Source organism: Equus przewalskii, chromosome 14 (genome assembly GCF_037783145.1).
Source record: "Equus przewalskii isolate Varuska chromosome 14, EquPr2, whole genome shotgun sequence".
NCBI lineage: Eukaryota > Metazoa > Chordata > Mammalia > Perissodactyla > Equidae > Equus > Equus przewalskii.
The window spans coordinates 32,089,458-32,106,480 of NC_091844.1; the positions used below are offsets into that span (position 1 = coordinate 32,089,458).

Genomic DNA, 17,023 nt, shown 5'->3' on the forward strand with positions numbered 1-17,023 from the left:
AAAGAGTATTTGGTGCCATCTACTGGAAATCAAGCAGTCAGCATCAAACAAAGGTTTGGTTTTGTTTTTCTAGAAATTATTTTACACAAATGTATACAATGACTAGTTAAATAAAATAATCTCAAAGTACAGGTTTTGAAGAAAGCTGAAAATCCTAAAACAAAGTAGATGGGGTAACCCGGGGTAACCCCCAGCACTTAGCACCTCAAAGGCATTACATAAGCACTGACTGATAAGGACAAACTCCAAAAATAAAAATCAGGAAATGTCTGAACCCATATTTTATGAAGAGAATTTTAAATAAAAAGCTATGTGTAATAGCATAAACATGGGCTGACAATATTTTATGTCTTCGAGCAAGGATCAAGATAAACTAATCAAAATTGGAAGTAAAAAAAAAATGTTGAAAATAGGGAAGCACTAAGACATAACACATTATACTTGTCAGATAACTTTTACTGCGCCTTTCAGAAAGCCCCAGTCTCCTTCCTGTGAGGGGCTTACACTTCAGATGGGCATAGGATTGTATGTAAATGCCAATGCTGAGCAGCAGGTTCATTAAATGCTATGGGATGGGGGCTGGCCCGGGGCCGAGTGGTTAAGTTCCCCGCTCTGCTTTGGTGGCCCAGGGTTTCACCAGTTTGGATCCTGGGCGGGGACATGGCACCGCTCATCAGGCCATGCTGAGGTGGCGTCCCAGATGCCGCAACTGGAAGGACCCACAACTAAATATACAACTATGTACTGGGGGGCTTTGGGGAGAAGAAAAAAATAAAAAAGCAATTAAAAATCTTAAAAATAAAATAAAATGAATGCTATGGGAGTTCTGAGAGAGAAGCCTCTTTAGTGAGTGCCTCAGAGCAGCAGGGAAGACAACTGTTACAGTATAATCCTTAAATGTCTAAAAAGTTCCCAAACTGTGGAATTAAAACACTCTATTTATAACCAAGTTTGACACTATGAGCTGGACATAGTTAACCACTATGACATTAATATGAATTTTGTTTTACAAGTTTTCAAGGAATTGATGTTGTTCTTTGAAGTGTAAAAATCAGGATGGAATTTTCTAGGTCAATAATTGTCAATCTCCTTCTTTGTGGCTACTTCATGATATCCAGTATCATATTAATTTTAAATACCTTTAAAAATGCTGCTTTGCAAAAATTAGTTATTCCACAAATATTTGGGGTTTTTTTTGAGGAAGATTAGCCCTGAGCTAACTACTGCCAATGCTCCTCTTTTTACTGAGGAAGACTGGCCCTGAGCTAACATCCATGCCCATCTTCCTCTACGTTATATATGGGATGCCCACAACAGCATGGCTTTTTGCCAAGTGGTGCCATGTCCGCACAGGGATCCGAACCGGTGAACCCGGGGCTGCCAAGAAGCAGAACGTGCTAACTTAACTGCTGTGCCACTGGGCTGGCCCCTATTTGTGTTTTTAAAAACAGAGCAACGGCTAAACAGTGATATATACATTACACAAGACACTAGTAGTTTAAAAAAGGTAGAGGTACATATACTGGCATGGAAGGATCTCCAAGGCATTGTTGAGTAAATAAGGAAGTTGTAAAATGATCCCTACAGCAAATTATTTGTGTAAAAAAAAAAAGCCCAAATTATGTTCCTCATTTCCAACACATACATGCATAGACAAAAAGTCTGGAAGGATATACTACAAAAGATTCACAGGGAAGAAGGGGCAAGAGGACTAGAACTGTGGGTACTGTTCAAAAGGGATTTAGCTGACATGTTTTAAAATTTTTACAAGAAAATGTATTCATTTATTACTTGGGTAACTAAAGGTTAACAAAGAACTCAAGGGATGTGGTTAAGTGAAAAATGGTTACTGAACTATATTCACGAATTCAACTGATATTTATTGAGTGCTTTACTCTGTGCCAGGCAGCGTGTGGTACTGGGACTACAGCAGCAAACAAGTCAGCAGCCCCAATTCTCAGAGCTTGATGGCTAGGGGAAGAACCAGACAGTAATACATGAAGACAGTGTGTGTCAGGCAGTGATAAGCTATAAGGGAAGGGAAATGTTGCAGAGCATGTGCAGAAACTGGAAGCCTCATACACTACTGGTGGAAAACAGTTTGACAGTGTCTCGAAAAGTTACACATAGTTACTCTACGACTCAGTAATTCCACTCCTGGTTATATACCCAACAGAAGTGAAAACATTATGTTCATACAAAAACTTGTATAGGACTGGTCATAGCAGCATTATTCATAATAGCCGAAAAAGTGGAACAAGCCAAATGCCCATCAACTGATGAATTATAAATAAAAATGTGGTATATCCACAGAATAAGATATTATTCAGTCATGAAAAGGAATGAAGTCCCCACACACACTACAACATGGATGGATCTTGAAAACATTATGCTAAGCGAAAGAAGCCAGACACAAAAGGCCACATGTTGTATGATTCCATTAACAGGTTTCCACCACTATTTAAAAGTTCGCTTTACGTCACTTCGCTTTTACAGAAGACCTACACTAAACACTGTTTTTGCTAACCCAAAGAAATCCAAAGAGGATTTTCACTTTTACAAGAAAGAGTGAAAATCAAAAACAGCGTTCAGCGTTTGTTTTGCAGCGAGCCCTTATAGGGGCAGTGTGCACCCTGAGCAGCGAGAGTGGCGCCGCCAAGCTCCTTCCCGGAAACTACACTCAGCATCTCAGCATCAAGCCGCCATAGCTTTGAACTCTGTGGCATCTGGCTTTATCTCCACTTATTTTGCTAGGTTATTTTTGAGGTCTGGGAGCACTCAAAAAATTGTCCCCTATGAACTAACGGTAGTTGCTTCTTCGATTAATGCCATTTTGGCTTATGAAAGTTTTCACAGACACGCTCTACTTTCAGATAGTGGGGGAACCTCTATATGAAATGTCATTTATTATGTGAAAATGTCCAGAATAGGCATGTCTTTAGACAGTACATTAGTGATTTCTGGGGTGGAGGTGGGTGGGGATGGATGAAGAGTGACTGTTAATGGGTTTGGGGTTTCTTTTCAGGGTGATGAAATGTTTTAGAATTAGTGGTGATGCATACATAACTCTGTAAATATCCTAAAACCCACTGAAATAATATACTTTGAAAAGGATGAATTTTTTCTTGATTTTTTAAATGTTAAAAAAAAAAAAGAATAAAGCAGAGTAAAGGGATAGAGAGGGAAGGGAGTTTCCTATTTTGGATAGGGTGATCAGGAATGACCTTATTTTGAGCAGAGACCTGAACCAAATAAAGAAGCTACTCCTGTAAATCTGGGGGGTGGGGGAGGGAGGAACATTCCAGGAGGAGGACCAAGTGGGAAGACTCTTGAGGTAGACGCATATCTGTTCTTAAGGAAAAGCAAGGAGGCCACCAACAGAGTGCAGTAGCAAGGGGATGAGGCTGCAGGAAGCCAGGGTCCAGACTGTAAAGACTTATAGACCACAGAAAGGACTGGACTTTATTCTAATTGATAGAAAACCATCAGAGCCAGGAGCAATGTGACCTGATGCACATTTTAAAACGTTCACCTCTACTGTTGGGTGGAGAATAAGCTGAGGCAGCAAGAGAAGGAAACAGACCTATGGGGGGCTAAGTGCAGTAGTCCAGGCAAGAGAGATGGCTTAGGTTAGTACAGGTGATGAAAAGTGCTTTGATTCAATGTATATTGAATCAACATGATGTACACTTTAAACATCTTAAAACTTTACATGTCAATTATACCGCAATAAACCTGAAAAAAACAAAAACAAAAACAAACGCTGTTTGGATTCAAAATATACTCTTGAGGTTAGAGCCAAAAGGACTTGTTAATGAGAGAGATGTGAAGCCTGGGAGAAAGAGAGGAGTGAAAGATGACCCTAAGGATTCTGGTCTAAGCAAAGGAGTGAATGGAGGGGCCACGTAGTGAGAGAGGGAAGCCTCAGAGAAGATGACTGGGCAGGGAAACGAGAGTTCAGTTAATCTTAAATTTGAGGTGCCTAATAATTTAGGTGCATATACAAGCCTGGAATTCAGTAAAATGGTACGGCTGGAAGTATAAATTTGAGAGCCATGGCAGAAGATGTTTGAAGTCACATGGTGACTGGGTGAATGGGTGACCCGGCAAGAGACTGCAGAGTCCAGGGGTTGAGTCCTGGAGCACTCTGACACTTAAGATACTTAGAAAAAGACGACTTGGCACAATTTATGTCCTCTGAGAGGCAGCAGCCTGTTAGAGGAAAAAAAGGATGTTCCATCTTTGTTATTCTTACAGAATCAGATGACGTGATGGATAAAATTTCCTTCAAACCAAGACTTCTTTTAGGATCAGAGGTGTCTTATCTTTGACTTTCAAAGATTTCTTCCTCTTTCATTTTTTTGGTGTTAGTTCAAGGAGAGCAAATTTATTGACCTACCAGGTATTGTCAGATTATTTCTTTAGAAAGTATGCTGCCTTGAGGATCTCAAGTCAAATCTCTACTAACACCACACTAAGATGTCAGTCCAAAAACCAATAATTGGGTTTGGGGCATATTATTTCATCCCAGAAGTTTTAGCTTCCCTATTACACAACAATTGGGTCTGCTTTCCTTAGGTGTGCACAAATGTGGTCACAAGTAGTCTGTGTCAGAGATAATTTATAGATACACAATATTTTGGTGGGTGGGGGTATGAGAGTCTATTTAGCTCAGTTGGGAAAAAGTCCAAGGAAAATCACCCAACTGCCTGGGGCAGTGACACTTGTGCAATGGGTACTACAAGTTGCGCAAGTGATGCAGCACATTCAAATATTTAAGTACAGAAGGCAGCAGGTGGTATAAAAACCAAAAATTTCTGCCTTTATGGTCTGAATAGCCTCAGCTTTCTCATCTGGGAAATGGAGATAACAGCACCTGCTCTATCTCATAAGGATTAAATGAACCAAGGTGCTCTATACACTGTATTATGCAATGCAGTCATATTACTACTATTTTCTTTACCTGGGACTAATTTACCAGGAAAGCTTTTGAAGAACTACAATAGGGTGATCAAATTTCAGATGCAATAAGGATTTTAAAATCCAGCTAAAGAAAGTTGTAAAATTATGTACATTCAAAGATAGTGATTATACAATTTTTTCAAAAAATAAAAGATTAGAAACAACTTGAATGTCCATCAATGGGGAATTAGTTAAAATAAATTATAGTCCATCCTACACGGGACTATAATTGCTGCCCTTAAAAAAAAAAAAAAGAGGCAATATTACATGTACTGATAACCTTAACATGTACTAACAAAGGAAAAAGAACTAGGTGCAAAACAGTGAGTAGAGTTTGAATAAAATAAAATATATCCATCTATATTATGTTTGTGTATATATGGAATATCTCTAAAAAGATATACAATTATCTTGTTGCTATAAACCCTTTGTGCTGTCTGAACTATGTTCTGTGTGTCTGTACTACTCAAAAACCCAAAATTTAAAATCTAACCACAAAGCCTCAAATATCAGCGAGATATAAAACAGAATGAGTAATCATTATTATCTTCAACATAAAAAGAGCTTCCTTCAAATAAGAAAAAGAAAAACTTGCCAATAGGCAAATGGATTCAAGATTTGGAATTTGCATTTTACAAAAGAAATATGTACGGCTAACACATTTTTAAAATGTTTGTCCTCTCTAGAAATTAAACAAATTAAAACCAAATACCATTATTTTACCCATCAGATTGGAAACTTTTTTTTTTTTGTATGGGAAGATTTGCCCTAAGCTAACATCTGTTGCCAACCTTTCTCCTTTTTCTTCCTTCACCCCACACCCCTAAACCCTGCAAAGCCCCAGTACATAGTTGTGTATAGTTTAAGTTCTTCTCGTTCTTCTGTGTGAGCCCCGGCCACAACGTGGCTACTGACAGACAAGTGGCGGGGTTCCGGGCCTGGGAAACTGAACCTGGGCCGCTGAAGCAGAGCATGCCGAACTTTAACCACTAGGCCATTAGGGTTGGCTCAGATTGGAAACTTTAAAAACATTATTACACCCAATGTTGGTGCACATACATGAGATGGAAATGCTCATACTTTACTGGTTAAAGTCAATTGTTACCTTTCTAGCCATACATATCAAAAGCCTTAAAGTGTGCACACACACCCCTTTATCTCACCCAGCAATGCCACATCTAAGAACTGAACCCAAGGAAATAAAACAACAAGTACAAAAAGATCTATGCAACAGGGATACTACTCACAGTTTTAATTCTAACAGCAAGTCAGGGGAGGGAAGCCAATGTTCACCAATAAAAGATTAATTAGTAATTTATGGTACAACCAAGTAGCTACTAAAAGCTAAGTTTCCAAAGAATATGTAAGAGTATTTAAAAAATGTACACAGCACATGGGAGAAAAAGGATTAGCAAAAGAGAACAGCATATACATTTTGATCTCACGGGTAGGGGTAAGAAACACACACCCATAGGAGCCTGGAAAGACATACACCAAAATATTAACACTGATTATTTCTGGGAGCAGATTACAGGTGATTTTTGGCTTTTCTTTTTACTTTTTGGTTTCTCTCAAGTTTTTTTTACAATAAGCACGTATTGCTTTTAAATTAGAGAGAAAACAATAAATAGTATTTGAGGGAAAAAACACAGAAAATACAAAAATCTAGTTATACTTTTTCATTAGAGAGAAAACAATAAATGGTATTTGAGGGAAAAAACACAGAAAATACAAAAATCTAGTTATACTTTTTCATTCTTCTAATATTTAAACTACAGAGAATCTTGATTATCTGAATCTATGTATGAAAAAAGAAAATGTGTAGGGAGACTCTTCTATCTACTAATAAAAATATTTACCAAATACAAAAGGGTAGAAATATTGCTTTATTTGAGAAACATACATCCCAATTACTTTTATGTGTTTTAAAAAGTCCTAAAGAGTGTCCGAAAAGAAAACACATATAGCTTCCATAGGAATAAGGACAAAAAAAATGGGGTTGATGATTGCCCCAAGTGATATTTCCTAAAAGAAAAAAATGTAATGTTTTAACTTTTCTTCTTTTGAGGCAGGATAAGTGAAGTACACACATCATAAATAAGATTTTCTTACTTTCCAAGGCTGAAGGACTGTGATCCTGTTTGTGACGCTTATTAAATACAAAATCCACTCTTCTCATCAAGGGGAGGGGAAAAATCATTCTTCAGCATTTCAATTCTCATGCAATGAAATCCAAAGGTCTGTTGAATCCACCTTTTCGATTCATGTACTGCCTACAACAAGAAAATTTATTGTTTATTAAAAAAAAATTCTGGACTCCTCTTATTAAAAGAATAATCACATGCTTCAGAGATTAAAGCTATAAATCATCTTTAAAATGGCAAAGTCTAGGGTAAGAAGTATTCAAGGTTATTTAATGCTCATTAAAAAGAGGTTATTTCACTTTTAAAATAAGCCAAAACCTTTTAGATTTGTTTAAAATCCAAATAGAAGTATGGAAATATACTTTCAAAACTACTTAAGAAGATTCTACAGACTTAAAAAAAAATCAATTGACAATGTATATCTATTTCAGGTAACATCAAACTTCTAGTTTAAGAAAATAGAGAAGAGTTTAAAAAAAGGTACCCATCAAGCAAACACGATTTCACACTGTACTAGTTCTCCCCTTACGACTTTACTTGAAGGTAATTTTACAAAGGACTGTCAAGAGAATTCTTGTAACTTAACTCACAGGAGTCTCAATCACATTATTCATATTCTAAATTAATTGGAGTATTAGTCTTTCATTAGCGATAAAGGTAGAGAGAAAGGCAATGTTTGAAGATGTCTCGACTTTTCATTTCATCAGGAACTCAGGGAGATTTCAAGTATGGATTGGTTTGTTCTATGGTATTAATAAAATACGCCTATACTTAACAGAAGAATATATTTACAGGTGAAATCCTTACACAATCAATCTAGGTAAATAATTCAAGAGGGATCTATTTTAAACCTATAATTATAAGGAAATTAAAGTCTAAAGACTTGAGACTATGCTGTTTTGAATCGAGAGAACTATCTATAGCACTAAATTATTTACACCAACTATCCTTCTCTATAATAGTTCTTAATTCATATGTAAATTGGAAATTATTTTAACATATCAGAACATAAGCAGGGAAGATTAAAACAAGGGACAGTACAGAAACTATTAAAACAAGGGACTATATGGAAAACTGCTACATTTTGTGTAAACACAATTATCCCACAATAAATTTTTTCCCAAGCACATAATTTATATCATGAGTTCAAACATAATAATGGGGGCTATGCATACCTGTACTTCCTCTTCTGAGACACATTTATGGCATAAGCATTTACAGAGCCATCCACCTTTTTCCCCTGGAGGAAAGCAATAAACAAATATTAAAAACAGAAAGGATATATTAAATGCCCTGATGCAGAGCTGGATCTTATAGACACATTTAAATGGCAAGATCCATTTAAGTATGGGGTAATCCAATCAGAGAAAGAGAATTTTTAGATCCTGATGATATCCTATGAACCCCCAAGTGTTACAACTCTCTGTCCACATTTTTATAGTCACACATAAGCAACTGAAACAATATTTAAAGCAACAAACATTCATGGTATATGTATTATGTGCAAGGCATGCAGGGAAACAGGGTAGCAGATCCTAACCTTTTTTGGTCAAAAAAATTCTTTGAAATCAAATACAAGTTACGGCTATTTTTCTAGAAATATTCACATTCACACAAAATTTAACTTACGACTTTAGCTCACAGCATTCTCACAGTCACCATTCATCTAAATCTCATTTCTTACACAGGCCTTGCAATTTTGATTTTTAAATCAAGAATCAGAATACAGGATAACAGATGCTAATATTGTGTCAACTTCTATATTGACCTTACTTATGTGGCATTTACCCTCTTTATCACTAACTGCTTGATGAGTCTTTTTGATTCAGCCAACTCACCACACCACTTGCTGTTCCTTAGGCCTGAACTGCTTTCCCAACCCCCATCCAATCTTCAACTCTGTTTCTTATCCACCGTTCTGCCCAATCCAAATGACTGAGCTGCTAGGAAGCACCCTCTTCTCTCACTCCCAGAGAAAGTTAACTGTGCTTTCCTCACAATATCCCCCATTTTCTCCCCTGCACTATCATGATGCATATACATGGTATTATTTCTCCTATGAGACTGCAAGCTTCTTGATGGAGGGATATGGCTGCAAGTCACCTTGCCCTTCAGACATCCTAAGCTGCTGCACTTCTAGGTGCTCAGAAAATGACTCAGTTAAATGTATGAACATCACTGATCAATGCCATCTCAAACACACACACACACAAGACCCCCAACGCCCCCCAACCCCATTATTACTCATGGGAGTGTACCCTATCTGTGTAGTATACTTATCAGATATCTGATTTAGGGCCAAAAAAGTATTCCTATCCACTGACCTAAAGGCATGCACAGGTGAGGTAAATATTTGAAGTTGAACTAAATAAATATATTTGGTCTTCCTTTTCTAGTCCTATTTTTACTACATTTTGTGGTAGGGCGGTGGTGGGGTGGGATATTGGGTAAATTACAGGAGGTGTATTATTTTGACCTCCCAAGAACAGGAAATAGGCATGAGCTGGAAAGACTGGCTTGGAAAAAGAGTAAATGATGCTCACCTTTTTACTAAGTTCAATTCCTAAAGGTTTACTAATTTTTCTTTTTTTTTTTTTTTTGAGGAAGATTAGCCCTGAGCTAACATCTGCCGCCAATCCTCCTCTTTTTGCTGAGGGAGACGGGCCCTGAGCTAACATCTGTGCCTATCTTTCTCTATTTTATATGTGGGACACCTACCACAGCATGGCTTGACAAGGGGTGCCATGTCTGCACCTGGGATCCGAACCAGCAAACCCCGGGCTGCCAAAGCGGAACATGCGAACTTAACTGCTGTGCCACTGGGCTGGCCCCAAGGTTTACTAATTTTTGAAAACTATTTGCAGAGTTGTATGTTATTAGCCCTATTTTCATTTACATGCTAGAAAAGAAAATTTTCCATTAATAAACATAACCAAACTTTGAAACTTTCTGGAATGTTAAAATGGAAGGGAAAATAAGTGATTACATTGGCATATGAAAAGGTTCCACCATAGATCAATGATGAAATATCATAAGATACACGTTACTGAAAAACAGAAACGGGCTGAGGGATTTTACAATCAATAGTCATGAAGCCAACTGCATAAGAACTAAATTAACATCCATGTAGATGTCATTAAAAAAATAATGACATCAGGGCTGGCCCCGTGGCCGAGTGGTTAAGTTCGCGCTCTCCACTGCAGGCGGCCCAGTGTTTCGTTGGTTCGAATCCTGGGCGCGGACATGGCACTGCTCATCAAACCACGCTGAAGCAGCGTCCCACATGCCACAACTAGAAGGACCCACAACGAAGAATATACAACTGTGTACCGGGGGCTTTGGGAAGAAAAAGGAAAAAAAAATAAAAAATCTTAAAAAAAAAAATAAATAACTGACATCATTTGTTCTGGTGGTACTTCATAATTTTTATGGGATCTATGAATTCTCACCTAATTTTTCCTTTATAAACAAACATCTTTAGCACAGACTACATTTAAAAGTGAAGTGTGGCTCCATCTTTACATATGATTCTCAGAGATTTCAAACGTAACAGCAGGCAATAGCAAAAAAAAAAAAAAAAAAGAATTACACTGAATTCCTTTCCTATTCTTCTAAAATACCAAAATTATAGTTGCCTTACTTTGGAGATATTTTTATTCATCCAATACATATATCAATAAACCATTTCACTTACAAAATATTCTTTGGAAAACAAGATTTGGTATATTCAAGGGAAAAAATCTGATACATAAACTGCATTAAATTCCAAAAGTGGGTTCACATAACCATTTGAGAGAACAAGAGCTCATTCTTAATTTTCTCACCTCAAAACAGTCATGCCCCAGTGCTCCTCTTAGGTCATACACCGCCATTTTAAGGAAACGTGTGAGCTCTACATGGCACATCAGTTAGAGAGAAACTCTTACAGCATCTGAGATTAGGGGAAGTTGATTATTTTTGACATTTTTCCTCAGAAGTCTCAATTTCCATTTGCAAAACTAAATGGACTTAAAATTCTAGAAAACAAAGTTTTAAAAATATATTCTCTTTCCACACACACTCTCCCTGTCTATCCTGACCAGCTCCCTCTCTCCATCCCCCTCTCTTCCCCTCTTGTCATTTCCTTTCTCTCCATTTCCCCCTCCCTTATTTCTCTACTCCTATCTCCCTCTACTCTCTCCCCCTCCCTCCCTAAAAGCCCTCTCTTCATCTCCCTCCCTCTTTTTCCTCCCCCACTTCCTTATTCTCTCCAGTATTACGATCAAGGCTAGACAGCATTCACTCTCCAATCCACCCTTCTTCTGAGCGATGAGATATGTATGCGGCTACCCAACGTCATCTTTATCTGTCAGCTGAATTTCACTCTCCTGTTTCACAGCATTCCTCCTTTCTACAATCTTTTCTTGGTTAACCGTACTATCACCCAGTCTTTCATCCTGTTACCTCAGAAACATCACTGACTACTCACTCCCACTCCCACCACCACCACCACTACCCCTGCTTCCTGAATGGTTCTCAATCTGCCGTCCCCTTCTCTCACTTCAGGCCTTCACCATCTTCCACTTGCACAACTCAGCAGTTCTCCTGCCTCCAGTCTAACCCACCTCCCATCTGTCCTCCATGCTACCCCAGGTCATCCTTCTAAAACACACATAGAATCCTGGCATCCTCTTGCTTAAAAATCATTGCTTCCTTTCCACAATACCTAAAGAATCAACTCTGAATGCCTTAGCATGGCTAAGGGTATCAAAAGCCCTCACTGATTTGCCTCCTACCTCTATTTCTAGCCTCGTTCGTACTTACTAGCCCATCAGCACCCTTTCACCAGTCACTGAATTTGAAATTCCCACAATACACTATGCTCCTTCACACCTACAGGGTATTTTCATGAGCTCTTTCCTCTACTTCAAATGATCTTCCTGCTCTTCATCTGATCTCCTTTAAGGTCTAGCTCAAACATCCCAGGCAAACACTCCTTGAATTCCAACAGCAGCTCACTGCTTCCGTCTCTGCACTCTCAAGGCCCTTCTCACAGACAGTTGTATCAACGCAAGAAATTACAAGTGATAGTAAAAGAATCTGGAAAAACGGGACAGTCATAATGGATTAATTCAAATGAGAATGCTTAACTGGCTGCATGTTTTACTTACTTTGGTGGAGTCAAAGGAGGCAAATCCCATTAGCTTCATCATTTCTATTTCTTCCTCGGTTTTGCCCTCTAAGTCTTCTTCTGCAAAAGTAAGTGATAATTTTTTAATTTATTTTTTTTTTTTTTTTAAAGAATGGCACCTGGGCTAACAACTGTTGCCAATCTTCGTTTTTTTTTTTTTTGCTGCTTTATTTCCCAACCCCACCCCCCCCCCGCTGTACACAGTTGTATATCTTAGTTGCAGATCCTTCTAGTTGTGGGATGTGGGACGCTGCCTCAACGTGGCCTGATGAGTGGTGCCATGTCCGCGCCCAGGATCCAAACCCTGGGCTGCTGCAGCAGAGCGTGAGAACTTAACCACTCGGCCATAGAGCCGGCCCCCAGTGATAATTCTTTTAACTCTATCATTTTATATATATAAAAAGAGAGATGGCAATAGATTAACAGTCATTCCACCTCACCAGCAGAGAACATACAAAACAATTAGCTAAAGACTTGAGTCTAATGAAAGAAAACGCCTCTTCATTTTGGACAGAATGTTACTTAAGGTACAAGGAAGGAATGTGCTCTCTATCCTCCATCTGAAGAGACTGCTTAAAAGGACAAGCCTGGAGCCTTTAGGCAGGACCACCTTTAAAATCAGGCATGACACTGGCTTTGAAAGTACTTCCAAAATAAAATATTCTCATGTTTTTACTTGTCCTTCCTACATTAGGAGCACCACAGATAACCAGCAACTCACTAATGAACAATTAAAACAATCTTAAAACCATATGCAAAGAACACTATAAAAAACAATATTTAAATGTTCAAAAATTATACTTTTATAATTTTATCATGACTGATATTATCTAAACAAGGCTGTATTTTTCCTACAGTTATTTATTTAACAACATTACCAGTAATCTGACGTTCTTTGCTCTTTGTTTCTTTTGTTTCTTTCTTTTCCTCGTCTCTTCTTTCTTTCAATCGAGAAGGGGAAGGAGATGTGGATCTATGTCGTCTTGGGGATCTAATATTTAACAAGTAAAAATGTCAGAAACAGACACACCCAGTGAGATGTGTCGATCAGCACAGATATACATGAGTGCCTGAAAGGGAAAGGCTGAGCGAAAACCAGGCTCCAGAGAACCAGGGCTCCACTCCCCAGAGCAGAATGTGCAAGGATCTGCCTAGGTCCTGATAGTTACTAAAAGATCGAAAAAACAGTTTACTGTTTAATCATCAGTCTTACTCAGTATAGCTAGGGCTAAAAAATTTTTTGTAAGGCAGAAAAATATAACTAGGCAGTTTCTAACAATTGGACACAAACACACAAAAAGTTGACTTAAACAGCAACTGACACTTAACAAGAATCAAGAGTCCCTTTCTAAGGTTCTTTCAAGATCTCACATTCTTGATTACATCCTTGAATAAATGGTTATCGCCAAAAAGCTAATAAAAAACAAAACAAAAATACAAAACACCTATTTCTTACTCTTGCCAAACACCTTGCTGAGTGCTTTTCATGTATTATTTCTCATTTACTCCTCAAGGCAACTCTAGGGTATGGAGAGTGTTAATTACACCCCATTTTACCAATGGAAATGTTAGGTTTAGCATAAAGTGAGTTTAAGTTCCCTTCATTTCATGAAATTGTAAATTCTCTTATAAGTGATAAAAACAAAGTTAAAGGCAGTGACTAGTTTCTCTGAGGCTTGTGGTGAAAGTTTTGGTTATTTTCTGCACTCACCTGGAGCGTCTTCTGTGCGGGGATCGAGAGCGGCTCCTTCTCCGATCTCTCTCCCGGGACCGGGACCTTTCTCGGCGCCTGCGTTCTCTCTCCCGGGACGTGGACCGGGACCGCCTACGCTCTAATACAAACACACGAAATCACACAACCACAAAATTACCTCAAATATCTGGAGCTGAGCTATCCAAGAGAAATATCATGAGAGCCATTTCTAGTAGTGACATTAAAAAAGTAAAAAGAAGCAAGTGGAATTAATTTTAACAATATATGTTATTTCACCCAATACAAACTATTTCAACATGTACTCAGTATAAAAAATTATTGATGACAGACTTTACATCCTTTTTTGGGTACTAAATCAAGGAAATCCGGTGTGTATTCTACACTTAAACAGCACTTCTTAATTCAGAATAAGCACTTTTTAAGCGCTTAATAGCCATGTGTGGATCACGGCCTCACTTAACTTTTAAGAAAATCCAGTCTTGGATAGTTGAAGGTGATAAAATCTAACCAGGGGGCAGAACCGAGGGTCTAAGTTAGATCTCCTGATCGAAGTCCTGGGTTCTTTACATCGCACTACCTCGTTTACGGGGGTGAGGGCCAGAAAACATTACCAGGTGAGCTCCCTGGACGCAAAATTCTAAATATCGATTTCTCTATTATAAACTGCAAAAGAAACTAACAATGAGCTTTTAAGAACCAGGCAGTATCACATGCTGAATGTTAAGGAATGTGACAGTTTTTAAAGGTAGGTAATATTGCCCCCAATTCCTAATTAAGGAAATTGAGACTCAGAAAGGTTGGATGACTTGCGCACGGTCACCCAGAAATTTAGCGAGGGAACCGTGGTCTGATTCTAAATCCCCCAACCACAAGTATAACAAAAGTCATATAAGGTTGACAAAGAGTTGGCGAAACTCTAATTTTGAGGGGAAAAAAAAAACCCTGCCTTCAAACAAGAGGGCTGAAGAATCTAGGGCCCAGGTGTTCGTTCCCCCTTCCACCCCCGGTTCTCCTCCGCCGCCGCTGCTCTCGCACTGGCGGGGTCGGGACGCGCCTCCGACCGAGCCCCAGACCCTCCAAACTGCTTCTGGACTCACCCCGCCGCGGGGAGCGGCTGCGGCTGCGACCCATCCGGAGCCCTCCTCCACCCCGCACCGCCCCGGAAACGATTGTGGAACAACTTCCGGGGGGCAGGGTACTGAGCTTTCACCGCCGACTGGAAAACGGCGAAACGACTCGCGAGGGTTCCGGTGTCTAAAGAAGGGAGGCTGCGCTGAGCCACCCCAGAATCCTGCGGCCCCGCCCCAGTGCCTCCCAGAGATGCTGGTGAGAAGAGAGTTGTCATCTCGGCTCCTCCAGCCGCACTTTCGTGCTGGCGTCCCCATATTTTAGTGTCCCCTGTGAGCATTAAAATGTGCTACTTCATGTTATTCTTAGAAACGCCTGGAAAAACCCGTATATCCATCACTCTAACACAGTTCTCATTTTTCTCCCCATTTCTCTTTCCAGTTCTTGTCCATATGCATTATTTCATAAGAAACCAATCCTAAACATAGGCAAACAGTTGCACTAGGGCGGGTCAAGGGGCACAGGGAGCAAGGGGAAAGCATGGGTAAGAGCCTGTACTGTGGTTTTTGCGGGAAGGAATAGCAGAGGCAGGGTAAGCAGGCAGAGGTTTAAGATTGGCTAGTTTGAGTAATTTCAGCGGGCTTTGGGATGTAGGGGCTGTCCAGAGTTGTTTGGTACCTGGCCCTGGGGTCCCGGGGGCAAAGGAATATTGTCTTGGCGTGTGAGAGTTTGATATAGAAGGTGGTTGGAGGGTATGGGCTTTCGGTTGGCTGCTTTACATACGAAAGGCACACTCAAAAGGGGAGACATTTGCTATCTCTAGGAATTAGCTAGCCGCTGGGTGGAGGGGCCGTCTCAGCAAGGCCCCAAATGTCAAAACATCAGAAAATAAAAGAAATAAAAAGGCATGATTAATACAATGATTCACACATTTATTGCACACCTATGTACCAGAGGATTAATCAGTGAAAAAGATACAAGTCCGTGAGGGATACAAACAAGTAAATAATGTGAAAGGGCATTGATAGGGGAAGAACAAGATATTATGAGTGCACATAAGACCTGTACCTAACTGGTTTTGAAGGAGAGGATTGTCAAAAGTTTCCAGGAGGGAATGATGTCCAAACAAAACCTTAAGGATGAGTAGAAATTAGCCAGGTGAAATGGGCTGATGTTTGTGGTGGAGAGAGGTGGAAGAGACTGTACAGGCAGAGGTGACTGAATGTGCAAGGGCAAGAGCCAAGGGAGAGTGTGGGCTATGTAGAGAACTAAAGTATGGCAGCCACCGAGGGAGCAAGGAGCAGAATGGGCTTGTTAACCTATGGCAAAGAGTCATCCTGAGGCAAAGGCAATAGGGAGTCTTTGAAAAGCTTTAAGGACGGGAGGGAATCAGATTTGAGTTTATTCAGAGAACACTGTGGGTCATGTGGAGACTTGACTAGAGGGGGAATATAATGGGAGGCTGGTACAATAATCTAGATTGGAAATTACAGTGGCCTGTACTAGAATGGTATCAGTAGGTAAAGCGGAAAGTGGCTGAATTTGAGAAATAGTTGGTAAAACTGGAAAAACTTGATTTTTGAATGCAGAGGATGAGGGAATTAAAGATTCAAGAATGACATCCAGGTTTCTGGCTTGTGAAAGTGGGTAGATGGCAGCATCATTTGCTAAGATAAGGCATATAAAATTCTGGGGAAAGATGATGTTCACGCTAAATGGACATGCTAATTTGAGGTGCCATTTTGAACACCCAGAGGAGATGCCAACTAAATGTGTATCTGGAACTCAGAGGAGAGATCTAGATTGGAACTACAGAGAAAGGAATCAGAACACAGATGTTCATTTGAAGCCATGGCAGTGCATGAAATCACCTGGTGCAGGCTCGGGATAGAAAAGGGCCTGGGGACCGCAGACTAAGAGGAGTCTCCAAAAGGAGACTAAGGAGTGGCCAGAGAAACAGAAGAA

At 39.5% G+C, this 17,023-nt stretch overlaps 1 protein-coding gene across 1 annotated transcript; it reads right to left on the reverse strand.

Annotated features, from left to right (window-relative positions):
* Nucleotides 1-6,184: 6,184 nt before the first annotated feature.
* On the reverse strand, nt 6,185-15,241 carry SNRNP27 (small nuclear ribonucleoprotein U4/U6.U5 subunit 27). Its single transcript, XM_008514849.2, has 6 exons — nt 15,088-15,241; nt 13,988-14,108; nt 13,155-13,267; nt 12,257-12,336; nt 8,282-8,346; nt 6,185-7,235 (listed from the first exon to the last, which is right to left on the reverse strand). The coding sequence occupies exons 1-6, from the start codon at nt 15,119-15,121 to the stop codon at nt 7,181-7,183; spliced, it is 468 nt and encodes a 155-aa protein (XP_008513071.1). The 5' UTR covers nt 15,122-15,241; the 3' UTR covers nt 6,185-7,180.
* Between the last annotated feature and the right edge of the window lie 1,782 nt (nt 15,242-17,023).

Excerpts from the sequence above, each read along its gene's own strand:
- SNRNP27 (XM_008514849.2), bottom strand. The coding sequence starts at position 15,121 with ATGGGTCGCAGCCGCAGCCGCTCCCCGCGGCGGG. Across the intron at positions 12,337-13,154 it reads CAAAGAACGTCAGATTACTG|AAGAAGACTTAGAGGGCAAA; the intron begins GTAATGTTGTTA and ends TTACTTTTGCAG. Across the intron at positions 7,236-8,281 it reads TCTCAGAAGAGGAAGTACAG|GCAGTACATGAATCGAAAAG; the intron begins GTATGCATAGCC and ends TTCTTGTTGTAG.